The sequence below is a fragment of the Piliocolobus tephrosceles genome, chromosome 13 (assembly GCF_002776525.5).
Source record: "Piliocolobus tephrosceles isolate RC106 chromosome 13, ASM277652v3, whole genome shotgun sequence".
NCBI lineage: Eukaryota > Metazoa > Chordata > Mammalia > Primates > Cercopithecidae > Piliocolobus > Piliocolobus tephrosceles.
The window spans coordinates 16,516,758-16,540,629 of record NC_045446.1 but is presented as its reverse complement, the minus strand read 5'-3'; the positions used below and the strand labels follow the sequence as shown (position 1 = coordinate 16,540,629).

The 23,872-nt window shown below is 45.3% G+C and overlaps 1 protein-coding gene across 2 annotated transcripts in view; it reads left to right on the top strand.

Annotated features, from left to right (window-relative positions):
- PTPRJ (protein tyrosine phosphatase receptor type J) overlaps positions 1–23,872 on the top strand; it is a 186,902-nt gene that overhangs the window by 136,511 nt on the left and 26,519 nt on the right. The window contains exons 4-11 of one of the 2 annotated variants that reach the window (XM_023215615.3): positions 2,950–3,213; positions 5,566–5,817; positions 6,911–7,129; positions 9,700–9,963; positions 12,229–12,492; positions 17,620–17,877; positions 18,580–18,858; positions 21,064–21,354. In XM_023215615.3, coding sequence (XP_023071383.1) covers positions 2,950–3,213; positions 5,566–5,817; positions 6,911–7,129; positions 9,700–9,963; positions 12,229–12,492; positions 17,620–17,877; positions 18,580–18,858; positions 21,064–21,354 — 2,091 coding nt within the window. The remainder of the gene's footprint in view (positions 1–2,949; positions 3,214–5,565; positions 5,818–6,910; positions 7,130–9,699; positions 9,964–12,228; positions 12,493–17,619; positions 17,878–18,579; positions 18,859–21,063; positions 21,355–23,872) is intronic. The other variant, XM_023215616.3, reaches the window with a different exon arrangement.

The following is a 23,872-nucleotide window of genomic DNA, read 5'->3' as shown; positions in this document are numbered from 1 at the left end:
AGTAATGAGTTAGGAGGTTGAATCAGTAATAGAACATCTCCCATTTCTATTTATTATTATTATTATTCTAAGAGACAGTGTCTTCCTCTGTCACCCAGGCTGGAATGCAATGGTGTGATCATAGATCACTGTAAGTTGAACTCCTGGGCTGAAATGATCCTTCTGCCTAGCATTGCGAGTAGCTGGGGCTATAGGTGTGCACCACTACATCCAGTTAACTTCTAAAATTTTTTTGTAGAGATGGGGTCTCACTATGTTGCCTAGGCTGGTCTTGAACTCCCAGCCTCAAGTGACCTCCCCACCTTGGCCTCCCAAAGTGCTGGGATTACAGGTGTGAGCCACCACACCCAGTCCTCTGCCAAACATTTAAAGAAGGTCTAATGACAATTCTTCTCAAATGCTTCCAGAAATTGAGGAAGAGAGAATACTTCCAAACTCATTTAACAAGACCAGCATTACCTTGATACCAAAACCAGACAAGGCTACAACCCAAAACACTATAGGCCAAGATGCAAAAATCTTTAACCAAATACTAGCAAACCTAATTTAACAGCATATTAAAGAGATCAAGTGAGATTCTTCCTAGAAATGCAAAAAGGGTTCAACTTGTGCGAAACAACAAAATGTGCTATGCCATATTAACAGAATGAAGGACAGAAACCATATGATCATTTCAGAAGATGCAGAAAAAAACATTTGGCCAAAAAATATTAACTGTGATTTCTTTTCTGAACTTAAGAACTTGCTTTTCCAAAACCTTCCCAGAATTCCTGTGTGAATCAATAACATTTACTTCTTAAAGCATTTCTCCTTCTTTAAAATGGTGCCATTAGCCGGGTGTGGTGGCGGGCGCCTGTAATCGCAGCTACTCAGGAGGCTGAAGCAGGAGAATTGCTTGAACCTGGGAGGCAGAGGTTGCAGTGAGCTGAGATTGTGCCACTGCACTCCAGCCTGGGTGATGAGCAAGACTGTGTCTCAAAAAAAAAAAAAAAAAAAAAAAAATGGTGCCATACTTTTCTCATGAAGTTGTTGTGAGGCATAAATGAGAACATACTGTACAGCATCTGGGACATGGTCGGCCTCTCAAAAGGAGTGCTGCTGTTCTTGCTGCCTGTACCACTGCAACTATTGTTACTGTTTTATCATTATCGTCGCCGTCATTGTTATTGATTGTAAATGTAAGCAACTGCGATCATCTTCCAAATATGCCACTCTGACTCTGTGAACTTGTCACTTTATAAAGAGGAAACTCCCTGGAGGGGCCTTCTGGCATGGTGTTTATTGAATTGTGGGCCACAGGATCCTTCCCTGCTTGTTCCATTTTCCCTTCTCTTGTTTCTTCTCCTGCCTTTTTAATTAATTAATTAATTTTTTTCTTTTGAGACAGAGTCTCGCTCTGTTGCCCAGGCTGGAGTGTAGTGGCGCGATCTCGGCTCACTGCAACCTCCGCCTCTTGGGTTCAAGCGATTCTCCTGCCTCAACCTCCTGAGTAGCTGGGATCACAGGTGGCTGCCACCATGCCCAACTAATTTTTGTATTTTTGATAGAGACAGGGTTTCACCATGCTGGCCAGGCTGGTGTCAAACTCCTGACCTCAAGTGATCTGCCTGCCTCAGCCTCCCAATATGCTGGGATTACAGGCATGAGCCAGTATGCCTGGCTTCCTGCAGTTTTTTTATTGATTGGATGAATGTTTGTATATCCCATGAGCCAGGTGAGGCACACTTTCCATGCACATACCAAGATGGTAACACTTATGCCATGTTTACTCCTTTCGGATTAGTCCCAAGCTCCTTGAGAATGACGGCCGTATCACCTGGGTTTTACTCTTCGGTTTCTGGTTGTTACTCCTCAGTCTTCAGCTTAATTAGGATGCATCCATTTGGTAGTTCTACAGTTAGTAACCCTGATGGCTTCCACTGGTTTACGATCTTGTACATCTAAGATGATGAAACTAAGGTTCAGAGAGGTGAGATTACTTTGAGTAAAATTGCATGGTGAGTGACTAGCAGAATTGGACCCTGAAACCAGATTTCTAATGTCCAGATCTTATCCCTTGTTTATCGTATCATGGTGGTTCAATAATAATTCATCGTGTTTAGTGTGGTGTGCTAGAGCTGTCAACAGAGGAATTTGAGATGGAGAGGTTTGAAGGGACTAATTCTAGGTCACACAGCTAATGGATGGAGCAGGTCTTTAATCTCAGACCTGGGTTCCAAGACCAGTTCTTTTCTTTTTATGTCGCTCCACCCCTGCTATCTTTATGTCAGAAAACCACTGAACTTCCTTCTAGATGTCAGGGTTTGGCGAAAAATTTAGCATGTGCTTCTGCATCATGCAGCGTTTTCTGAAAATGGGGAGATGGACTCATTTTGCATCTTTGATCTCTTTTTTTTATTTTGAGACGGAGTCTCAGTCTTGTCACCCAGGCTGGAGTGCAGTGGTGCGATCTCGGCTCACTGCAACCTCCACTTCCCGGGTTCAAGTGATTCTCCTGCCTCAACCTCCCGAGTAGCTAGGATTACAGGCACCTGCCACCACGCCCAGCTAATTTTTGTATTTTTGTAGTAGAGATGGGGTTTCACCATGTTGGCCGGGCTGGTCTTGAGCTCCTGATCTCAGGGGATCCGTCCGCCTTGGCCTCCCAAAGTTTGGTCTCTTTTTGTATCAGCTTCTGTACAGACTTAACCCCATTTTTAAGTCATAGCCAACACGACCAACTTCTATCAGTTTTGCTTCTGTTTCAAAGGCTTCTGTTTTACTAACATACACACATACATGTATGCATATGGATTTAAATAAATTCCGGTGCAGGGAATTCTAGGAAGCAAGGGATAAAACTCTGTGATTGGAAAGTCACTTCTGGAAACTAGACATATAGAGCAGACCTCGCTCTTACATTTCTTTTTGAAGTGCAATAATTTTTTTTTTTTTTTGAAAACATTATAGGGCCCAGTCCTGTGTTTGACATTAAAGCTGTTTCCATCAGTCCAACCAATGTGATCTTAACCTGGGAAAGTAACGACCCAGCTGCTTCCGAGTACAAGTGTGTAGTAAAGAATGAGATGGAAAATGAGACGACAGTTACTGTTGTGTATCAGCCATGGTGTAACATCACAGGCTTACGTCCTGGAACTTCATATGCGTTCTCCATCACTCCAGGAACAGGCAATGAGACTTGGGGAGATCCCAGAGTCATAAATGTCATCACAGGTAAGATGACTGGCTCCCGGGGGTGGTGACAAACCATTTCTTATTATCCTGTATTCTAGGGCCTTGTCCATTCAAGTTGCCTGTTGGAAAGAGAGTGGTTTTCGTAAACTAGAAGAGGAGAAAAGGTGCTGTGTGGTTTCAAGCCTCGGATTTCTGGTGGCCGCATCGTTCAGTATGAAGGCCCTATTTGTTTTGGGAAGTTCTAACTACTTCCGTGTGGTTTTAAAAATCTTCTGTTATTGTTGGTTAATACCTACTTTCCTGTTAAGACTCAGGAGTAGAGACTTCCTTAAACACGTGTTTTCATGGTAATTACCAGCCTTTCAAGCTCCCAGGAAATTGATGCTGTGTTTGTATTCCCAGGAGTTTCTGTTGGGCAGGGAAGTTTGGTGTATTTTATAGAGGAGTGTGTGTTTCAAATGAAATAAGAGCTGGATGATATTTAAATTTTAATTCAGATTTGACAGTTTAGATTTTGATTTATCTTAGATGTCAATGCCTAAGCCATCTATTATAGCTGCCAACTTAGCTCTTTTTTTAAGCTGAAAAGAAGCAAACATTTTAAAAAAACAGGTGGAGAAACTCTTTTTTAAGGTGAAGAGAACCAAAAAATTGAAAAAAGAGGTCCTCTGTTAGTTTTGTGATCTGGGGGTCTGGGGGGTGTGATCTCAGGGGCTGGAGTCGGCCATGGGCGCCTGAGCTCTTGGAACCCCCACGGCTGGAGGTGAACGAGGTCCGGCGCGGAGCAGCAAACACGAAACCAGTGGCTTCCAACATTTTTAGTCAGGAAACTATTTCTTTAAACAAAACCTTGCCCAGGAGCTCAATAAGTAAAAACAAGAAGAACTGGAGAGAAAAGAGCCAAAGAAATGGGCGTCACGGGCACCCTCACAAATTCCTGGAGCTCCTCAGAGCCCTATTCCGGGGGGGCCGGGAACCCGCCGTAAAGGTTTGCTCTGTTACCTTGTGAAAGAGAGGAAAAGAAGGAGAGCACAAGGAGAAGACAGAAGAGATGAGAATGAGAGAAAAGAGCACAGAACTTGGAAATGGTGACGAGGACAAGACGAGCCCGAGGGGGTGGCCGTGGGAAAGGGGATGCGGAGGGGCAGGAAGCACCGGTAGAGGGGCTGAGCGTCCTTTTCTGCCTTAAATCCCCGAGCACAGGGCTGCATTGGAGCAGGTCCGTCAGCTGCTGCGTATTGAGCACGGACCGTGTGTCTCGCTGTCCTTGTTGTTATTTTGTCCTCACAGTAACCCTGGGGGCTGCAGTGGAAGACGCTGTAATGTGGGGAAGTTAAGTTTCTTCCGGCGTCTCAGAGTTGCTGAGCTTCATGTGGTGGGGCTGGAACCCGGAGTCTAACTCTAGACCACTGTGGTGCAGTGATGTTCATAACAGCTATCCACAGTCACCGAGCTGAGAATTTATTGGTTCCGCGTTACTTAATAAAACAAAAAGACACGACTGACTTGATTTAGAAATCTTTGCATGACAGACGTGCTGTGAGGAATCATCTCACTGTTTCGGAGCTGGATGGTGCCTTAGAATCATCTAGGCCAATGTCTTCACCTTCAGACCCCTGCAGCCCTCAGGCAGGGCTCTATCTGCAGCCCTACCTGTGCTTTTCTGTACGTGAAGCTGCAGCCCTGGGTTCTCCTGTCCGCACTGCTACTGGGAGTGTGTGTTCTTGAGCAAACCGCCCTGCCTCTCTGGGTCTCCGTGTTCTTATCAGAAAAGGAAGGGGAGTGCATGTCATTTTGGGTGAAGTGGTTTGACTTATGTCACCATCAACCAAATAAGGTGATGGGAGGAAGGGCCAGGATATAGTGGAGATGGAATGTCTTCTGAAAAATCCCCTTAGGGCTGGGATATCGAATGTGCTGCTTACTTGAAATGTCGTGGTAATTTAAAATGATATGATTTGCATTGTCTTGAATTGAGACCTTTAGATTAGTAGGCAGTCACTTTAGTTGAGGCTTTGTTCCTGATATCTAAAACACATGTAATTAAATGCTACCATTTAAAAGGGACAATTTAGAAGACTGTCCAGTCACTATTGGGGTTAATCTTAGAGACCAGTGTGGATCCTAAACAATTTCAGTTTTAAGGTTTTTTCTTCTTTTCCGCGTTGTTATTTTCTCCCCCAGCCCTGCTGTGAAATGATGGAAATGCATTGGACTGTGATAGAAAGGAAGTATTTTTAGTGAGTCACATCGGGACCTTAGTGACCTCAGTCATTCTTTCTTTTTTTCTTTTCTTTTAAAACCTGCTCCCAGCACTGAACCCCAGTCATTCTTAATGAAGGTGACTGCATATATCTTATTCCATTAATGCATGTTATGTTTTAAAAATAGAGCCGATTCCAGTGTCTGGTCTCCGTGTTGCCCTCACGGGTGTGAGGCAGGCTACTCTCTCCTGGAGCAATGGCGATGGCACTGCCTCCTGCCGGGTGCTTCTTGAAAGCTTTGGAAGCCATGAGGAGTCGACTCAAGACTTCGCAGTCAATATCTCAGGCCTGAAGCCAGGGGTTCAATACAACATCAACCCATATCTTCTACAATCAAATAAGACGGAGGGAGACCCCCTGGGCACAGAAGGGGGCTTGGGTGAGTTACAAAGGGTACCTCCCATCTCCCTTACTGGTTCTCACTTTCAGTAACTTAATATTTTAAAAAATAAATTGATCTTTCATGTGTATGGAGATTTAGAATTTATAGAGGGCTTTCCTCCACATTTTAGTTTGATCCCCCATCTGCATGAGGAAGGAAGGAAACGTGTTCTGATTTTACAGGGGAACACACTGGGGCTGAGAACAGCAATAGGGACTGAAACCTTTTAGAGTCTGGTACCCGGGAAAGTAGAGGCCCCTTTAGCTTTCTGTCTTTCAATTGAGCAAATAACAGCTGTGTCAACCCAAGTTGGGCCTTCAGAGGAACTTATCACATCTGCTGGTTGACATTGGCGTTGTTATTTGCAGATTTCAGAGCATTTGTAGAGGATCCCCAGGCTAACTCCACGAGGAGGACAGGAACTTAACCTGCATTGTACACTTAAGAAAACAGCCACAGAGTGGGTGTCAGGATCCTTGCTTGCAAGTGACAGAAACCAGACTTTGGATAACTCAGACAGAAGGAACAATTTATTGCCTCGTGTGGATTTTCCTGCTAGTGGGAAGCCTTAGAGAAAGAGATGAGGCAATTCTCATCTCTCCCTCCTGCTGCTTTCTGTTTATCAGCGTCATTCTCAGAGCAGCTCCCTCTGCACACTCAAGGAGCCCAGCTGCTCCCGTTTCATACCTTGCAGCTGCCCCACCAGCCAAGGTCTGGTCTTGGGAAACGTGTCTTGGGTGGGGTCTGATTAGCAAAGTCTGCTTCACGGAGCTATCCCTGGAAATCCATGCTGGGACAGGAGAAGATAACGTCCCAAAGAAGGGAGAATGACCTGAAATTAGCAGAGTTTGAAAGAGAAGCACCAGATATCTGTGGTGCTACTGGAATAACAGTACAAATGGAGATGGAGCTATGAGGTCTTTTTATGGGGCTGCTTCTCTCTCTGGAGGAGGAAGGGAGCAGATATTGATGGAGCACCAACTGTGGCCGCTGTCTGATGGCCATCTGATGGGGCGGGGGGCTCCAAAGGAAGATGGGGGATGTGTCCCTCTTGTGGTTGATGCCTTTTTGTTTCCTGTGTTTGAAACAGATGCGAGCAACACAGAGAGAAGCCGGGCAGGCAGCCCCACCGCCCCTGTGCACAATGAGTCCCTCCTGGGACCTGCGGACTCATCCTCCAGCCAGCAGTCCCGAGACACGGAAGTCCTGCTTGTCGAGTTAAAGCCTGGCACCCGATACAATGCCACCGTTTATTCCCAAGCAGCGAATGGCACAGAAGGACAGCCCCAGACTATAGAGTTCAGGACAAGTAGGTTGAACTTTGTAAAATGGTGGCAGCCAGAGTTTCCTAGCGCAGTGTTCTGTCTCCTGTGATTCTGATTCTGAGTGATTTCTTGCATAACAACTAGTTTTGATGTCAGAGGGAGCTTTCTGGAGATTTTGGACAGAGCAGATCTGCTCAGTTTCTTCTTAACTCCATGGGCAGTGCACATCTCTCATTAAGTGAAATCAAATACACGGAGCAGCCCCTGTGTGCGAGCACCAGGCACTGCCTCGCACCGTCTTTCACAGCTCTGCGTGGTGGCCGATGACACAAACTGGCGTCATACTTTCCTCTTAAAAATAGATAATCATTGCTTATTTTTCCCCTACTTTGAGTTAAGAAAGTGAGTTTCGTTTTGTCGCCTGCCCTCGTAATTCGTACCAGTCTTTCTGTTGAAATGCTTGTTGAAATGCACATTGCTGCTTCCTCGCTATAATTTATCAGCACTTTCACTCTGTAAGTTCACCAGTATTTGGAGGCTTTGATGAAAAGAGCGGGAGGGGAACACGTTTGGGAATACCTAGAGGTAGTTACTGGCCAGGCTGTGTTACTTGTACAGGGCTAGAAGTTTTGGCAAGACATTGGTGAGAAGCCACGTCTGTAAGGAATGACAGCTTTTCCTGGTATCCACATTGAAGGAGGGTCCATTTGTGTCCTTCCTTCCCCTTGTACTTGTTTTGCTAACGTCGGGGTGGGTGGGGAGGAAGCGGCTGTAGGAGAGGCCGCCTGACCTCATTGGGTCTGCAGTGACCTGGCAGGAGTGGCAGGCGGGAGGCTCTGGGGTGAGGAGGGCTTGGATTCCAGAGGGTGGGTTAGTTGGAGGAGGAGGAAGGGGCTCCTACTTGGGTGCGGTTGGCAGTGGTGGGGTGTCCTGCACACGGTAAGCTTGCGTGAGAGGGTGAAAGGGGTTGAAATCTGGCCTGTGTGCCCTGCGTCAAGCCATGCACCCAGGGCTGGGTCCAGCCAGGAGAAGGGCCCTTTGCCTGATTTGCTAAAATGACTCATGAATTCGTGTGGGCCTGGGGTCCCTGGTTTTTAAAGCAGTTTGAGCAAAAGCAAAGTAGTAGTGATTACATCTCAGGCTCTTGTGGTGTGAATTCACACACATCCTGGTTTGCGTTGAACTGTCTTCATGCTTGGTAAATAATCATTATGGTAGCCTTTCCCTCTAAGGGGCGAGTGTGTGTGTATAAATAAATCTTATTCAGTTTGGGCTGCTGTAACAAATGGCCATGCGCTAGATGGCGTAAACAATGAACATTTATTTCTCAGGGTTCTGGAGACTAGAAGTCTGAGACTGGGGTGCTGCAGCATGCCTGGGCTCTGGGTGAACACCGTCTTCCTCTTCCGGGTTGCAGGCTCCCTGGGTCTTCATGTGGTTGAAGGGGTGAGGGAGGGGTTTCTCTCCAGCCTCTTTGATAAGGGCACTAATAACCTTTGGGAGGGAGGTAAGCCATGACCTAATTACCTCCCCAAAGCACCACCTCACCTCCAAAAACCATCATATCAGGGGTTAGGATTTCAACACAGGAATTTTATGGGGGCAGAAACATTCAGTCTGTTGCAAATCACACACACACACACACACACACACACACACATTTCCACCCACCTCAGAGCACCCTGCACTTTTCAAGTGACTAGTTAGGTGGGGCAGGGTTAAGGAAACCATCAGAGGACATTGTTGGGGCACCCAAGACTCGTCCACGGCAGAAAGCCACCTCTAGGGCTGAAGGGCTAGAGGAGGACAGGGTGTTTCTGGAGCCTAGTGAGAGCTGGGGCAGTGGAGGACACAGCTGTGTTAGAACAGGAGGCCCAGAGCAGGAGGCGATGGAGGAAGGCACCGACTCCTTTCTCCTGTGGCCCTTCAGGGGCCTGCCCATTGGCTCATGGTGGAACCTGGTCACAGCCCACATGGCAAGACCCCCCTGTGATGCCTTGGGCAGGGTCAAGCTCCTGGGCACAGAGCAGGTGAGGGAAGGACAGCAGATACGTCGGGGGGGGGGGGGGGGCAGGTGGCGAATAACTGGCACTTGGGTTGTCTTTTCTTGAGGTTAGGATTGCTCTTCCAGTTTTATAGATGAGGAAGCTGAGCTCAAGTGAATTTCCTGCGGCCCAATTGGGTGTCATAGCAGAGTGAGCCCTAGAACCCAGGCCTGCCTTGTCCTGACTTCTGTGATCTCAGGCGATCACGTAGATCGCAGTGTTCGCTTTTGCATCATTTGTGTTTGACAACTTTTCTGGGTGCCCCTGGCCCTAGGGTAAGACACACATAGAGTCCAAGTCATCATTTAGGTCAAATCTCTAAAGTCAACTTGCAAAAAGGAACAAAGAATAACCCTGTAGGTGCCATTGGCTGGGTGGTTTCTTCACCGCCTGATGATGCCTGACTTTGGCTGGGACCCTCATGCTTTCCTAGCCGTGGTTGATGGTGCAGAGGAGGAAGGAACACCCCCCAAGAGAGTTTCCTGGGCTCGACAGCATGCCCTGATGACCTCTCCCTCCCTCTGCCTTGGCCGTTCTGGTTATTTTGAACTCCTCTTGTGTTCTCACAGATGCTATTCAGGTTTTTGACGTCACCGTTGTGAATATCAGTGCCACAAGCCTGACCCTGACCTGGAAAGTCGGTGATAATGAGTCTTCATCTAACTATACCTACAAGATACACGTGGCGGGGGAGACAGATTCTCTCAATCTCACCGTCAGTGAGGCTCGCGCTGTCATCTCGGGACTCCGCTCAAGCACCTTCTACCGCATCACAGTGTGTCCTTTCCTAGGTGACACTGAGGGCACACCGGGCTTCCTCCAAGTGCACACCCGTGAGTTCATGCCTGGCTCTCGCCACCCTTTCCTGCTGTCGTGCTACTTGGTAGGCCCAAACACAGGATGTATGATATAATAATGGTGACTGTCAGCTGACCACATGCCAAGCTTCGTGTGACATGCTTTCCTTGCACTGGCACATTGTATACTCACAACAGCCCTGCGATGTGGTTGGCAGTAGCCTTGTTTTATAGATAGGAAGCCAAGGCTGAGAGAGGTGCTAGACAGGTGTCACAGCTGAAAAGTGGCAGAGGTGAGATTAAGCGTCTGGTATTTCTCACCTGGAGCCTGTGCTTGTAACTCTCTTTCCAGTGTGGAGGAGACCTAGAGTGTATTAATACATGGAGACAAAAATGACCTGGATATTCATGTCCCCTTGTGTCTTGGGTGCTGACATTATAATGAATCACTGGCACAGCTGCATCTCATCTTTGTTTGTTTAAATGTCCCTTAAAAATAAGATTTTATGCAGCAAATAAAAAGCTTTTGATTCCAAAGAAGGTCCAATAATGTAAAATAAAACAGTAATGGTACACTAGTGGTATGGTGGTATAATATTGATTATATACGATTAAACAATAGTAGTGACACCAACACTGCATTTTGCACTGTGCCAGGAGATTTATAGGCCTCCAAGGTAGGTATTGGGGTCCCCTTTTACAGATGAGGGAACGGCACCCTCATGGCTGAACAGTTTGCCCAGGGCCACAGAGCTAGTGAGTAGCAGAGCAGGACTTGAACCCAGGAGTGTGTGGCTCTGGACCCAGGGCTTATCCCACAAGAATGTCCATTCCTTCCCAGGAAGCACACCTCAGCATTCTTACAGATGTATTTTGGACTGGCTCTTTGAGAAAATGAAATGTACTTGTATTTCTTTACCTTTTACTTTACTCTTTTACTATTTATTAGTTAGGATTAGGTTCAGCCACGAATAGCACCACTAAAAACAACAAGAAAAACCCCCAAGTATCCATGGCTTAAACAAGACAGGGGTTTATTTGTCCCTCCTGTAACAGAAGCCCAGTGCTAGGCAGGATGGGGACGGTAGAGGTTATCCAGGACTCAATTGCATGAAACAGAAACTGTGAGCTATTTTAACCAAAACCTGGCAATTTGGTGTCGCAGAATCATTGGAAGAGCTGGTGTATCAGTTCGCTAGGGTTACCAGAACAAGTACCAAAGGCTGTGTGGCTTAAACAACAGAAATAGACTTTCTCATAGTTCTGGAGGCTGAAGGTTAAAGATTAAGGCAACGGCAGGTGTGGTTTCTTCTGAGGCCTCCCTCTTGGCTTATAGATGACTGTCTTCTCCCTCATGTGGTTGTCCTTAGTCTGTGTGTGCCTATGTCCTCATCTCCCTTTGTAAGGACACCAGTCTTGCTGGATTAGGGCCTGCCTTCATGACCTCACATTAACTTAATTACCTCTTTAAAGACCCTGTCTCCAAAGACAGCCACATTCTGAGGTCTTGAGGGTTAGGACATAAACATATACATTTGGGAGTGAGGGAGCACAAGTCATCTCATAACAGCTGGGGACCAGGCTGGGATCAGGACCAGCTGGGATCAGGAAGCTGCAGCCACCGCTGTAGTGTTGGTTCTAGAGCCAGGCAGCATGAGCTGCAGTCATCGCATCCACATTCTAGCTATAAGAAGGGGGAAGGGCAGAAGGTTGTGCTCCACCCTTAAAGGACACTTCCTAGAAGTCACCCAGTACCTCTGCTCTCGCTCTGTTGACCAAAACTTAGTCACATGCAACATCTAGCTGCATGAGAGGCTGGGAAATGTGGTCTTTGTTTGAACAGCTGTGCACACACGGTGCTAAAAATCTGGGTGGGTATGGTGAAGGGAAAACAGGGAAATGGAGTTTGGGGGTCAAGAGTGGTCTCTGCTGTCCATCCCTGAACAGAGGCTCTGGGAGGCTAGTAATGCATTCAAGATAAAGCAGCCCGTGTGGCCAAGGTTCTCCTCCAGAGCCTGAGCCCTGGACCACAGAAGCTCACGCTTCCTCTCATTTCCTGTGAATGACTGTGCAGTGTGAGCACGGAGCTTCTGCACTCTCATGGTCAAATGCTCTCTCCATGGCCAGAAACAGCTGTTTCCGAGGGGCTTGTGTTGTAGATGATGATACAAAGAAGACAAAGAGAGGAATCAGGTGTCCTAAGTGTACATTTCATCTCAGTGTAAATATTTTCTGAAGTGGGGCATCCCTATCTCCTGGAGAAATATATTTTTAATCTAGTTGTTTACTTTCTTTGCATAGCCCCTGGTCCAGTTTCCGACTTCCGAGTGACAGTGGTCAGCACAACGGAGATTGGCTTAGCATGGAGTAGCCATGATGCAGAATCCTTTCAGATGCATATCACATGCATATCCTGTGTGCAGGAGGTTGCTTGGGGAGAAATAACCACCAACCAAAGTATTATCATTGGTGGCTTGTTCCCTGGAACCAAGTATTGCTTTGAAATAGTTCCAGAAGGACCAAATGGGACTGAAGGGGCATCTCGGACAGTTTGCAATAGAACTGGTAAGCAAATAGGCTTTTCTGTTAAACCATCATGTTTCTTAAAGGAAATCAGCATAATTAATAAACATAATGTTTCCAAATATTGTTTTTCTTTTAATTATCTAAGAAAAACCTTTAACAATTTTCATAACAGTAATGCTTATTTATTATGTGAAATACAGACAAGTAGAAAAAACTTACATGGAAACCATCAAGCAGAGGTAATCACTCTTGATGTATGACATTTTACAATTTTTAAACATGTATACTTACATATATTTAATACACACACATATATATAATACACACACACACATATATATTTTTTTTCTTTTTTTTTTTGAGACAGTCTTACCCTGTCACCCAGGCTGGAGTGCAGTGGCGTGATCTTGGCTCACTGCAACCTCCACCTCCTGGGTTCAAGTGAAGCTATTCTTGTGCCTCACCCTCCTGAATAGCTGGAATTACAGGTGTGCACCACCACGCCTGGCTAATTTTTATACTTTTAGTAGAGATGGGATTTTGCCATATTGGCCAGGCTGGTCTTGATCTCCTGATCTCAAGTGATGCACCCACCTCAGCCTCCCAAAACGCTGGGATTACAGGTGTGCACCACTGTGTCCAGCCCACAAATATATATGTATTTCTTTGACAAACATTGAGGCCGTCTGTACATGTGGTTTTGTAATCTGCCTTTTCCCCAACTTGCCAATTGTGAATATTCTTTCCTCTTAATACAATATTTCTACAGGATGATTTGAACACCTGCCTGGAATTCCATCATCTGAAACAGAGTTGGCAGATAAGAATGGCCCCTATGCCAAATTTGGCTCACTGTCTGTTTTTGTAAATAAAGTTTTATTGGATCACAGCCATGTTCATTTGCTTACATACTGTCTATGGCTACTTTGGTGCTAGAATTGAGTAGTGACAACAGAGAATGTGTGGCTTGTGAAGCCTGAGATATTTATTTTCTGGCCATTACAGAGAATGTTTGCTGACCTCTGGGCTAGATCAGTGGTTTTCAAATTGTGGTCCAGGGCTCTCTAGGGATCCCTAGGTTCTTTCAAGGGGTCTCCAAGGTAGTATTATCGTAACAATACTAAAATGTTATTTGGCTTTTTCATTCTCATTCTCTTTTGGAGTTTTCCAACTTTGATCTGACATGGGATGACATCGTCTCTCTGAGGGCTAATGGAATATATGCTGTAGATTCTTACGTTTAAAAAATTTCTTCATTTTAAATCCCTGATATAGTAAATATTAATAAACATAACCTATGTAAATACAAATTCTCTGAGAGCCTTAATAACTTTTAAGAAGGTAAAGAAGTCCTGTGAGCAAAAAGTTTAAGAACCTCTGGTCAAGATGTGTTAGAAATTAACTACTGTGCTGTGTTGGGCAGGTGGACTCTTGACAGTCTTTCATAAACAACACTGTGGTGTGATAGTTTGTCAGTTCTAGAAGGCTAATTGAAATTGATAAAATCATTTTATAGTCAGCTACGGTGGCCTACACCCATAGTCCCAGCTACTTGAGAGGCTGCAGCAGGAGGATTTGCTTGATCCAGCAGTTGCAGACCAGCACCAGCCTGGGAGACCCTGTCTCAAAAAAATTTTTTTTTATAGAAACAGTTTAAATAAATTATTAAATTGTTTCTAGCCCCACAGGAGAAACTTCTGGAAAATTCTAGAGAGTAATGTTTTTTATTGTTTTAAAAATTTGAAATTTTTTTTTTTGAAACGTTGAAAAACATACAGTCTTCCTAGATCTTTGATTCAAGATAGTTGAAATCTTTTATACAGAGGGTAGAATAAAGAAATGGGGCAGATTCCTTGAAACACACATGAAATGAGTTAGGCTTTTGAGATTATCCTTGAAGAAGCTTCTTCAACTGTGCTGGTTAGGTTAAGCACCGATAGTCACTCAGAGGATCTTCTTCTGAAATAAGGGGTCTACTAAAATGCATCCCTCAGATGAGATGCAGTATTCCCTTTGCAAGTCTGCATTTTAGACTGTTGACATGAAGTCTTAACATCAACATGTTTCTTCTGTCTTTTAAGGATGTGGATAATGGTAAGAGGATCACCACTGACGGGGATGTGTGATATCGTGCTACTTGCTATTGCTCAGAACTTACTGTAACAATAATATAATATGTTGGGGGTCTGCAAAGTGCTGAGTGCTCTCATACTGTATTTTACATTTTTAACACAACTTCATGGAGCAAGTATTATGATCATTTCTGTCTTACAGAGTAAGAAATGGGGGCTCTGCGAACTTAAGTAACTGGCCCAGAGTGACGAGGTGGCAAACTGACCTGTGTCTGGTGTCTAAGACCAAGTGCTTATCCACCATGTAGATTGACACTTTGATGTGGTACAGCAGTAAAGTTTAGTATTAGTGAGGAGAAGGCATCTCTTTTACTATAGTTTATTATGAATATTCTTTCCTCTTAATATCAATATTTCTGCAGGGTAATTTTAACATGGTAATTTTAACACCTGCCTGGAATTCCATTGTCTCAAAGGACCCATTTCATTCAATGGTCCCATTGAATGAAAGTCAGGAAGGCTTGCTATAAGATCTAAACTCTTAGGGAGTTACCTTTCTATTATTGAACAACCTTTATTGTTTCTGGAAAAAGCTTAACGGCATTAAAAGCAATTTCGAAAAAAGGAAATGAATACCATATGATCCAGTAATTCCAGTCCTATGTATATTTCCAAAAGAATTGAAAACAGGGCCTTGGACAGGTATTTGTACATCAGTGTTTATAGTAGTAGCATTGTTCACAGTAGCCAAAGGGGGACGGAAGATTCCATCAACAAATGAATGGATAGACAAAATGTGGTTCATCCATACAACAGAGTATTATTCAGCCTAAAAAAGAAAGAAATTCTGATTTATGGTATAACATGGATGGATCTTGAGGACATTATGCTAAGTGAAATAAGCCAGACACAGAAGGACAAATACTGGATGATTCCACTTACCTGAGTACCTAGGTTAGGCGACTTAATATTCTACAGAAATTAGAATAGAGGTTACCAGGGACTATGCAGAGGAGGCAGTGGGCATTATTTTTCATGGCTACAGTTTATGCTGGGGGTGATAACAGTGTTTTGGGTACAGATAGTGGTGATGGTTACACAACATTGTGAATGTTGATGACACTGAATTGTACACTGACAGATGGTTGAGATGATGAATATTATGGTATGTATGTCTTACCACAATAAAAAGGAAAAGAAACAAATATCTCTACTTTTCTAACCCAACCAAATTCCTTTTCTCTCTATGTCCACATTTTGCTTGTATTACTATAATTATTATACAAGTACTTTTATTTTGTATTTGAATTTTTTTTTTTTTTAACTCAGTCTATACCACAACTTTCCCCTATAGTTATCATGGTCTTCATGTTTTTAGTGGCTGCAGAATATTTCATCATGCAGCCAGATCACAGTGCCCGCAGCCCTCCCCATGTTATTGAATATTTAGGTTGTTTCTAGTTTTTTATGTTTATAGGCAAAGGCCTTTCATGGTCTTTTGTCTGTGGAATCCCTTTGACACCAGGAATCTGCCAGTAGGAAACAAAGGCTTCTCCCAGCAGCTTCTCTTTAAGGAGAACCCACTTAAGATTTTTAAAAAAATTGATTTTGGAGTAGATTGTACGTAAACATGGCACTTTTAGTTTTTAGGACAATGTGTTTGCAGTGAAAGCATTTCCCCTTTTTGTCCCCTACCTGCCCATTTCCTCTCCCTGGAGGTGATGTTTGTTGCCAGGTAAAGAGAGACGGGGTTGAAAGCTGCCCTGGAAAACAGGCCCTGCCTCCGTGGTTACTTCCGGGCCTCGATGTAGGCATCCCTGGTGCAAGTGGCTGAGTGTGCAGCGGAGAGATGATTGGAGGATGGGCTCCTGTGGGGGACTCCACTTCTGACTCTGCCCTGAGGGTGCAAGGTGTGCCCGTTTTCTTCCCTTCCTCATCTGTCCTCAAACGCTGCAACGTAGTAAAGGTCAGCTCTCCATTTCAGTTTTTCTCTTAAGTATGTCAGGCAGTGTCTTGGGGAGATGTTTCCTTCTAAATGAGTGATTTAAAAAAACAAAACAAAACAAAACAAAAAAAAACCTCTCTATTGAGATGTAATATACATACCGAAAAGGGACGTATCCTCAGCGCATAGCTTCATGAACTTTTTACAAACTGAACACACCTCGTTACCAGCACCCATATCAAGAAACCGAACGTGATTTCCACTTCAGATGACCCCTTGAAGGGTTTTTTTTTAAATTAAAAAATTTTTTTTTGAGATGGAGTTACTCTGTTGTCGCCCAGGCTGGAGTGCGATGGCGCGATCTCGGCTCACCGCAACCTCCGCCTTCCGGGTTCAAGCGATTCATTCTCCTGCCTCAGTGGCTGGGACTACAGGCATACGCCACCACAGCCGGCTAATTTTGTATTTTTTTTAGTAGAGATGAGATTTCTCCATGTTGGTCAGGATGGTCTTAGACTCCTGACTTCATGTGATCCGCCCGCCTCGGCCTCCCGAAGTGTTGGGATTACAGGTGTGAGCCGCCGTGCCTGGCCGCCCTTTTTTTTTTTTTTTTTTTTGCGACAGAGTCTCATTCTGTCGCCCAGGCTGGAGTGCAGCAGTGGTGTGATCTCGGCTCACTGCAACCTCTACCTTCTGGGTTCAAGTGATTCTTGTGCCCCAGCCTCCCGAGTAGCTGGGATTGTAGGTGTGTACCACCACACCCAGCTAGTAGAGATGGGTTTTCAGCATGTTGGCCAAGCTGGTCTCGAACCCCTGACCTCAAGGGATCCACCCATCTCGGCCTCCCAAAATGTTGGGATTACAGGCATAAGCTACTGCACCCAGCCTAAGGGCTCATTTTTATGACAAAAACAAAAAACTAGAGAACTGATAAGATAAACTGGGAAGTTCATCTGCGTCGTAGAAGAGCTAAAATTCTTGAGAGCACCGAGTGTGTGCATTTCTCAGCTTGATTTTGGAGTGTGCCTTTTGTGAACTCATTTGAAAGTGTGATGGCAGAAGAGCAGGTTCTGTCGACAGCACTTGGAGAGGAAGCTGGGCCTCATGATAATCGGTAACGGGTTTCCCTTCTTCCTTTCTTCTGAGCAGCTCCCAGTGCAGTGTTTGACATCCACGTGGTCTACGTCACCACCACGGAGATGCGGCTGGAGTGGAAGAGCCCAGGCAATGCTTCCGAGTATGTCTACCGTTTAGTCATAGAGTCCAAGCATGGCTCTAACCACACAAACACGTCTGACAGAGTGGTCACTCTCCAGGGCCTGATCCCGGGCACCTTATATAACATTACCATCTCCCCAGAAGTGGACCACGTCCCGGGGGACCCCAGCTCCACTACACAGTACACACGTAAGTCTCTTAGGATGCCCTTCTAAGGAACAGCCTCTCTAACCATCTCTTGGAGGAGGCACTGGTTAAATGATGGCCAGTGTGCTTCTGGGATCCAGGTTGACCCTGAAACTGCTGAAGTTGAAAACATTGGTCTCAGCAACGGTTCTGCTATCCCCATGGGGCACTGTTCTTCAAGCTATGTGAACTTAGAATTGTCGTTAGAAGCAAGAAGTGATTCCTTGGGAGTGGAGACTGAAGCTGTTCTAGTCATTCCTTGAGAATACAGAGTAGAGAAGGGTCTTGTCATGTTGGTATTGGAAGATACTGCCCAGATGAGGAGCTTTACTTGCGACAGTGAGGGAGGTGTTTTGCAAAAATTTGAATTAAAGACATGGTAAAGATGTTTGTAATATGTTTTTAGTATATTTTTCTCCTTCATCTATTAGATTTGAAAAGCAGATTAGAAATTACATCTTAAAAATATATTTGAAATAAACTTGAAGTATTAAAAGAAGCCTCAATTAAACTTCTTTTGAGATTTAATCTGTATAATTATTTTCTTGATGTGTTTTGGGAAAGTTTTCCGTCTTTTGAGCCAGCAAATACTAGCTTTGTTCATTCTTTCTAAAATGAGCCAGGCTCTTTTTGGATACAGTAAACAGTCCTGGAATTCTGGTTAATCTGTGCTTTTACATGAATTGCCTTTTTTTTAAAATCAAGGGCCCAGTATTGCGTCCAACATTGATGTAAGTACCAACACCACAGCAGCAACTTTAAGTTGGCAGAACTTTGATGACGCCTCTCCCACGTACTCCTACTGCCTTCTTATTGAGAAGGTTGGAAATTCCAGCAACGCAACACAAGTAGTCACGGACATTGGAATTACTAATGCTACTGTCACTGAATTAATACCTGGCTCATCATACACGGTGGAGATCTTTACACAAGTAGGGGACAGAATCAAGTCACTGGAACCTGGCTGGAAGTCATTCTGTACAGGTGAGTGTAGCCCCAGCTGCCTCTTGGACTCCTCCCTGAGTGGTGCTGACCTTGCAGGTCAGTCCTCCACAGTCTGTAGTTTGTTTGGTTTTGTGTGATGTGCAGTGATTGAGCTTTCTGAGGCATCCTGTTAGCTTATTGGTGCTGGCTCGATGCCCTCATCATTTCTGCATTCAATAAATATTTATTGAGCATATACCATATGCCAGTCAAGTCCTTGCCTTCTTGGAACTTTTATTTTGGAAGGAGGAAGTGGAGTGTTTATCTAGGATGCGCAGGAAAGGCATCAGTGAGAAGGTGACTTTTGAGCAAAGATCTAAATAAAGGGAAGGAGCCAGCTATTTGGATATCAGGGCATGAGAGCATTACAGGCAGAGGTTTGTGCAGAGGGGCCTGTGCAGTATCACCACTGTGTCCTGGAGGCTGGAGGAAGAGCAGGAGGCAAGGGTGGGAGGAGTGGACCCACAGGGACAGGAGGGTGTAGGTGGGAGGTGAGGCTTGGGTGGGGCTGGGCCAGGACGTGGATGATGTCCGGCATTGGTTTGTCTTTTGTGCTGGAGAAGATGGAAAGGTTATTGTTGAAATGATGCCCAACCTTGGTGTCCTTCTGGATCCTCACCTATCTCACAACTCAAAATGTGTGATAAAGAGAAGAGCCCTGTGTGTAACTGAGGATGCTTTCAGGGCAGTCCAGGGAAGGCTTTGTAGACAGTGGTGGGCACTTCTGCTCATAGTGCTGACTGTAGCACCTTTATCACTCAGCACCTGTGCACTACTCATTTTCTGCCCACCTTGCTCCTACCTCTTCCCTTTTTAGCCCAGGCCATTCATATGTTCAGGCTGATTTGGAAGTGGGGGTCTCATGGGATCAGCCTCCCTGGTAGTGTAGGAGCTCCACCCATGATGGGCTCTGGCCTTTCAGTGGTCAGTGGGGTGGCCACAGAAATCCCTGCAGCTTTGGGTCACCTCTGCTCCATCCCACCTGGTCTAGACACCCATCTTTGATATTTGGGTGCCTTTCATTGCTGATATTTATCTTAGCTATAGTTATTTGTAGCCTATAGCCAGAGAAAAACTGTATCCGAGCATTTATGACTGAGTATGGGTGGAACAGGAACTGTGAAAGTAGGTGCGGTGTTCAGATTACCTTTCCAGGCCTTGGGTGGCGAATGTGGGAGTTGCACTAGGTGCCTTGGTAGAGCTTCTCCTGCTCTAAAATTCTGTGACATTCAATTAATGATAATACTGTCCTCCAGTTTTAATATGGAATTTTCCATTTAGATTAGTTTGATGTTAGTCCTCAGTAAAAATCTGTTGGCCCTCAGAGCCAAATAACACTCTGTTTTGAAGATGAGGAAACTGATACCATTTGCCATTGATGATGCAGTATGTCATGTGAATAGAGAGTGTCTTGAACTTAGAAAACCTGGGATCTAGGTGGCTTCACCACCTGCCACGTCATCATCAGCCAATTACTTAACCTCTCTGAGCCTCTGTGAATTTATCTGCAGATGGGACAGTATGGGCCTCACCTGTCTCAGAAGGACCATCAAGAGGGCCTTGGCTGGGCCTGGTGGCTCATGCCTATAATCCCAGCACTTTGGGAGGCCAAGGAGGGTGGATCATGAGGTCAAAAGATTAAGAACATCCTGGCTAACATGGTGAAACCCTGTGTCTACTAAAAATACAAAAATCAGCCGGGTGTGGTGGCATGCACCTGTAGTCCCAGCGACTTGGGAGGCTGAGACAGGGGAGTCATTTGAACCCGGGAGGCAGAGGTTGAGGTGAGCCAAGATCACGCCATTTCACTCCAGCCTGGGCAAGAGAGCGAGACTCCATCTCAAAAAAAAACAAAAAAAAAAAGGAGGTGGGTCCTCGAGATGGTGCAAGTGAGGAGGTCACTACCTCTCACAGGACGATGTAGCTGCCTCTCATGGAGCCCTGGTCTCTTCCAGGCATCTTTCTTGGTGCTGGACATCATTGTTCAATTTACTCTTCAAAGAGTCCTGCAGCTGAGGCTCAGAGCAGTTGGGTGACTGTCCCAAGGTCACACAGTTTGCTGTTGCCCAATTCAGGGTCAGCCCCTGCCTCTTCTACCACATCACCCACCCACCTCCTCATCGCCAGGATTCTGCTACTCCTTATTTCTGTGTTTGCAAAGGCAGAAGTCCCAGAATCTCATGCTGTGCTGTGCTTGTTTTGCAGATCCCGCGTCCGTGGCTTCCTTCGACTGTGAAGTGGTCCCCAAAGAGCCAGCCCTGGTTCTCAAATGGGCCTGCCCTCCTGGTGCCAATGCAGGCTTCAAGCTGGAGGTCAGCAGTGGAGCCTGGGACAATGCAACCCATCTGGAGAGCTGCTCCTCTGAGAATGGCACTGAGTATAGAACGGAAGTCACATATTTGAATTTTTCTACCTCGTACAACATCAGCATCATCACCGTGTCCTGTGGAAAGATGGCAGCCCCCACCCAGAGCACCTGCACCACTGGCATCACAGGTGGGCCTCAAGGCAGGGGCTGGTCAGACGGCATGGTGATCACTCCTGGAGCGGCTGACCCAGTGGGTCTGCACGTGTGGACTAGAAACCTGTTTTTGTTTTTTTATTTCCCCTGAAATATTTGCTTTTACTGGCATAGACTAGTTCCTCATTCTACAGAAATTAATCTAAAAAAGCAGAGTAAGAGGGGCTCCTTTTTTACATTCTAAAAGTTCCTTTTCTTTACAGCATAACTCATTGCCATGTTTTCTTTTATATTTTTTCGAGATGGAGTCTTGCTCTTGTCGCCCAGGCTGGAGGGCAGTGACACGATCTCAGCTCACTGCAACCTCTGCTTCCTGGGTTCACGCGATTCTGGTGCCTCAGTCTCCCGAGTAGCTGGGACTACAGACACATGTCACCACGCCTGGCTAATTTTTGTATTTTTAGTAGAGATAGGGTTTCACCATATTGGCGGGGCTCGTCTCGAACTCCTGACCTCAAGTGATCCACCCGCCTTGAGTGTTGGGATCACCCACCTGAGCCGCTGTGCCTGGTCATCTTTTAGCCTACATCTGTTGGTGGCTTACTGTGTGCTGTGGTGAGGGACTCTATGCGAAGTATGGACGACAGGGCCCCTGGAGCATTGGACTGTGAAGAGCATTGAGAAGGAGAGGATTTCCAGGTCTGGTGGTGGGTGAGCTAGCATGCTGCTCCCAGTTTTGGGGCAAGGACCTGGCGATGGACCTTCTCTGGCCAGCTACCGGGCATAGAGCTGTTGGGAAATGCAGGAGCCTGTGCTAGCAGTTGACCATTAGACATGGGAACGGCACCTCCCAGCGGGCACTGCTGCCAGGAACTTGTGAGGTTGCTGAAGCTTGTAGTTTAGAACAGGCCATCCACTAGATGGGCAATGTGAGCCTCAGGTATAATTTAAAGTTTTCCAGGAGCCACATTGAAAAAAAAGTAAAAAGGAATAACTGAAATTAATATTAATAACATTTAACTTAGTATATTAAAAGTATTATTTCAATATGTAATTTCTATATTAATGAATTATTTTACATCTTCTTTTGTACTAAGTCTTTGATATCTCGTCTGTATTGTATGCTTGTAGCACATCTGAATGCAAACTGGTTACCTCTCAGGGGCTTGGCAGCCGCGTGTGGCTAGGGGCTACTGTATCAGTGCAGGTTGACGATTATGCTGTGGTTGTTTTGGAGTTCAGATTTCTGTCTCCTTGAATCTTGAATATATATAATAATGAGAACAGGCCGGGTGTGGTGGCTTATGCCTGTAATCCCAGCACTTTGGGAGGCTGAGGAGGAAGGATTGCTTGAGCCCAGGAGTTTGAAACCAGCCTGGGCAACATAGCGAGATCCCATCTCATTTATTTTTAAAAAATATATTTAAAAAAATGAGAACAATCCAAACTGTATATGTGAGATGAATTTAGGTAGAGAGAGAGTGTGTGGAGTGGATCATCTTTAATTCAGCATGTTCTTTCTTTCGTGTTAGTTCAGAGAGTGGCTCCACACCCTGGCTTGGAAAGGGAGGGTGCAGAATCATGGTGGTTATCCATGGAGGGTCCTGTGGGGGCTTTTCTGGTTTCTGGGAAGAGGATCTGTTGGATTTCTCTAGGTGGTATTTTAGACCAACTCTGGGAAAAATGTGGGGACTGTTTATGAAGAACATGGGGCAGTACCGTGGCCAGGTCTCAGTAGAAAGTATATTCTCTCCCACCTCTTCTTTGATTCTTCTCCTTGGACATCTGCTCCGTCTTTGCTCTCAGCCGACCAGCTGATCCTGGGGCCAGGCCAAGTCCATGTGGTGTCAGCGTACAGCTCCCAAGGCCACACCTTAGAGTTCCACCAGTCTCTTTCTCACTCTCCTTCCACCCCAGATCTCAGGATAATGAACCCGGCTCATCTCGAGTCAGAAGGGACTGGGGGAGAGGACAAGGGCAGGTTAGCTTCCCCATGCAAGGATACTAGCTTCTTACTCTAATGATGGTTTCTTTTACTGGGCAAAACCTTTTCAGTTTGATTTAATCTTGCTTGTCGATTTTTGCTTTTGTTGCTGTGCTTTTTGTGTGGTATCCAAGCAACCATTGTAAATACTGTGTCAAGAAGCTCTTCCCCAATGTGTGTGTGTTTTGTTTTAAACAAATTTAACAGTGTACAGCTTTAGGTCTGATGTTTAAGTCTTGAACCTATTCAGAGTTTATTTTTGTGTCTGGTGTAAGATAGGGGTCTAGTTTTATTATTTTGCTCATGGATATTCAGTTTTCCCAGCACCATTTGTTGAAGAGCCTGTCTTTTCCCCATTGTGTCTTCTTGGCACCCTTGTTGAAGATAAGTTGACTGTATATGTGAGAGTTTAATTCTGGGCTCAGTATTCTGTTCTGTGGGTTGATGTCTGTCTATGTGTGTAATATACTGTTATAATTACTGCAGCTTTGAATAAATATATCTTGAAATCAGAATATGGGAGGCCTCCAGCTTTATTCTTTTTCAACACTACTTTGGCTGTTCCTGGT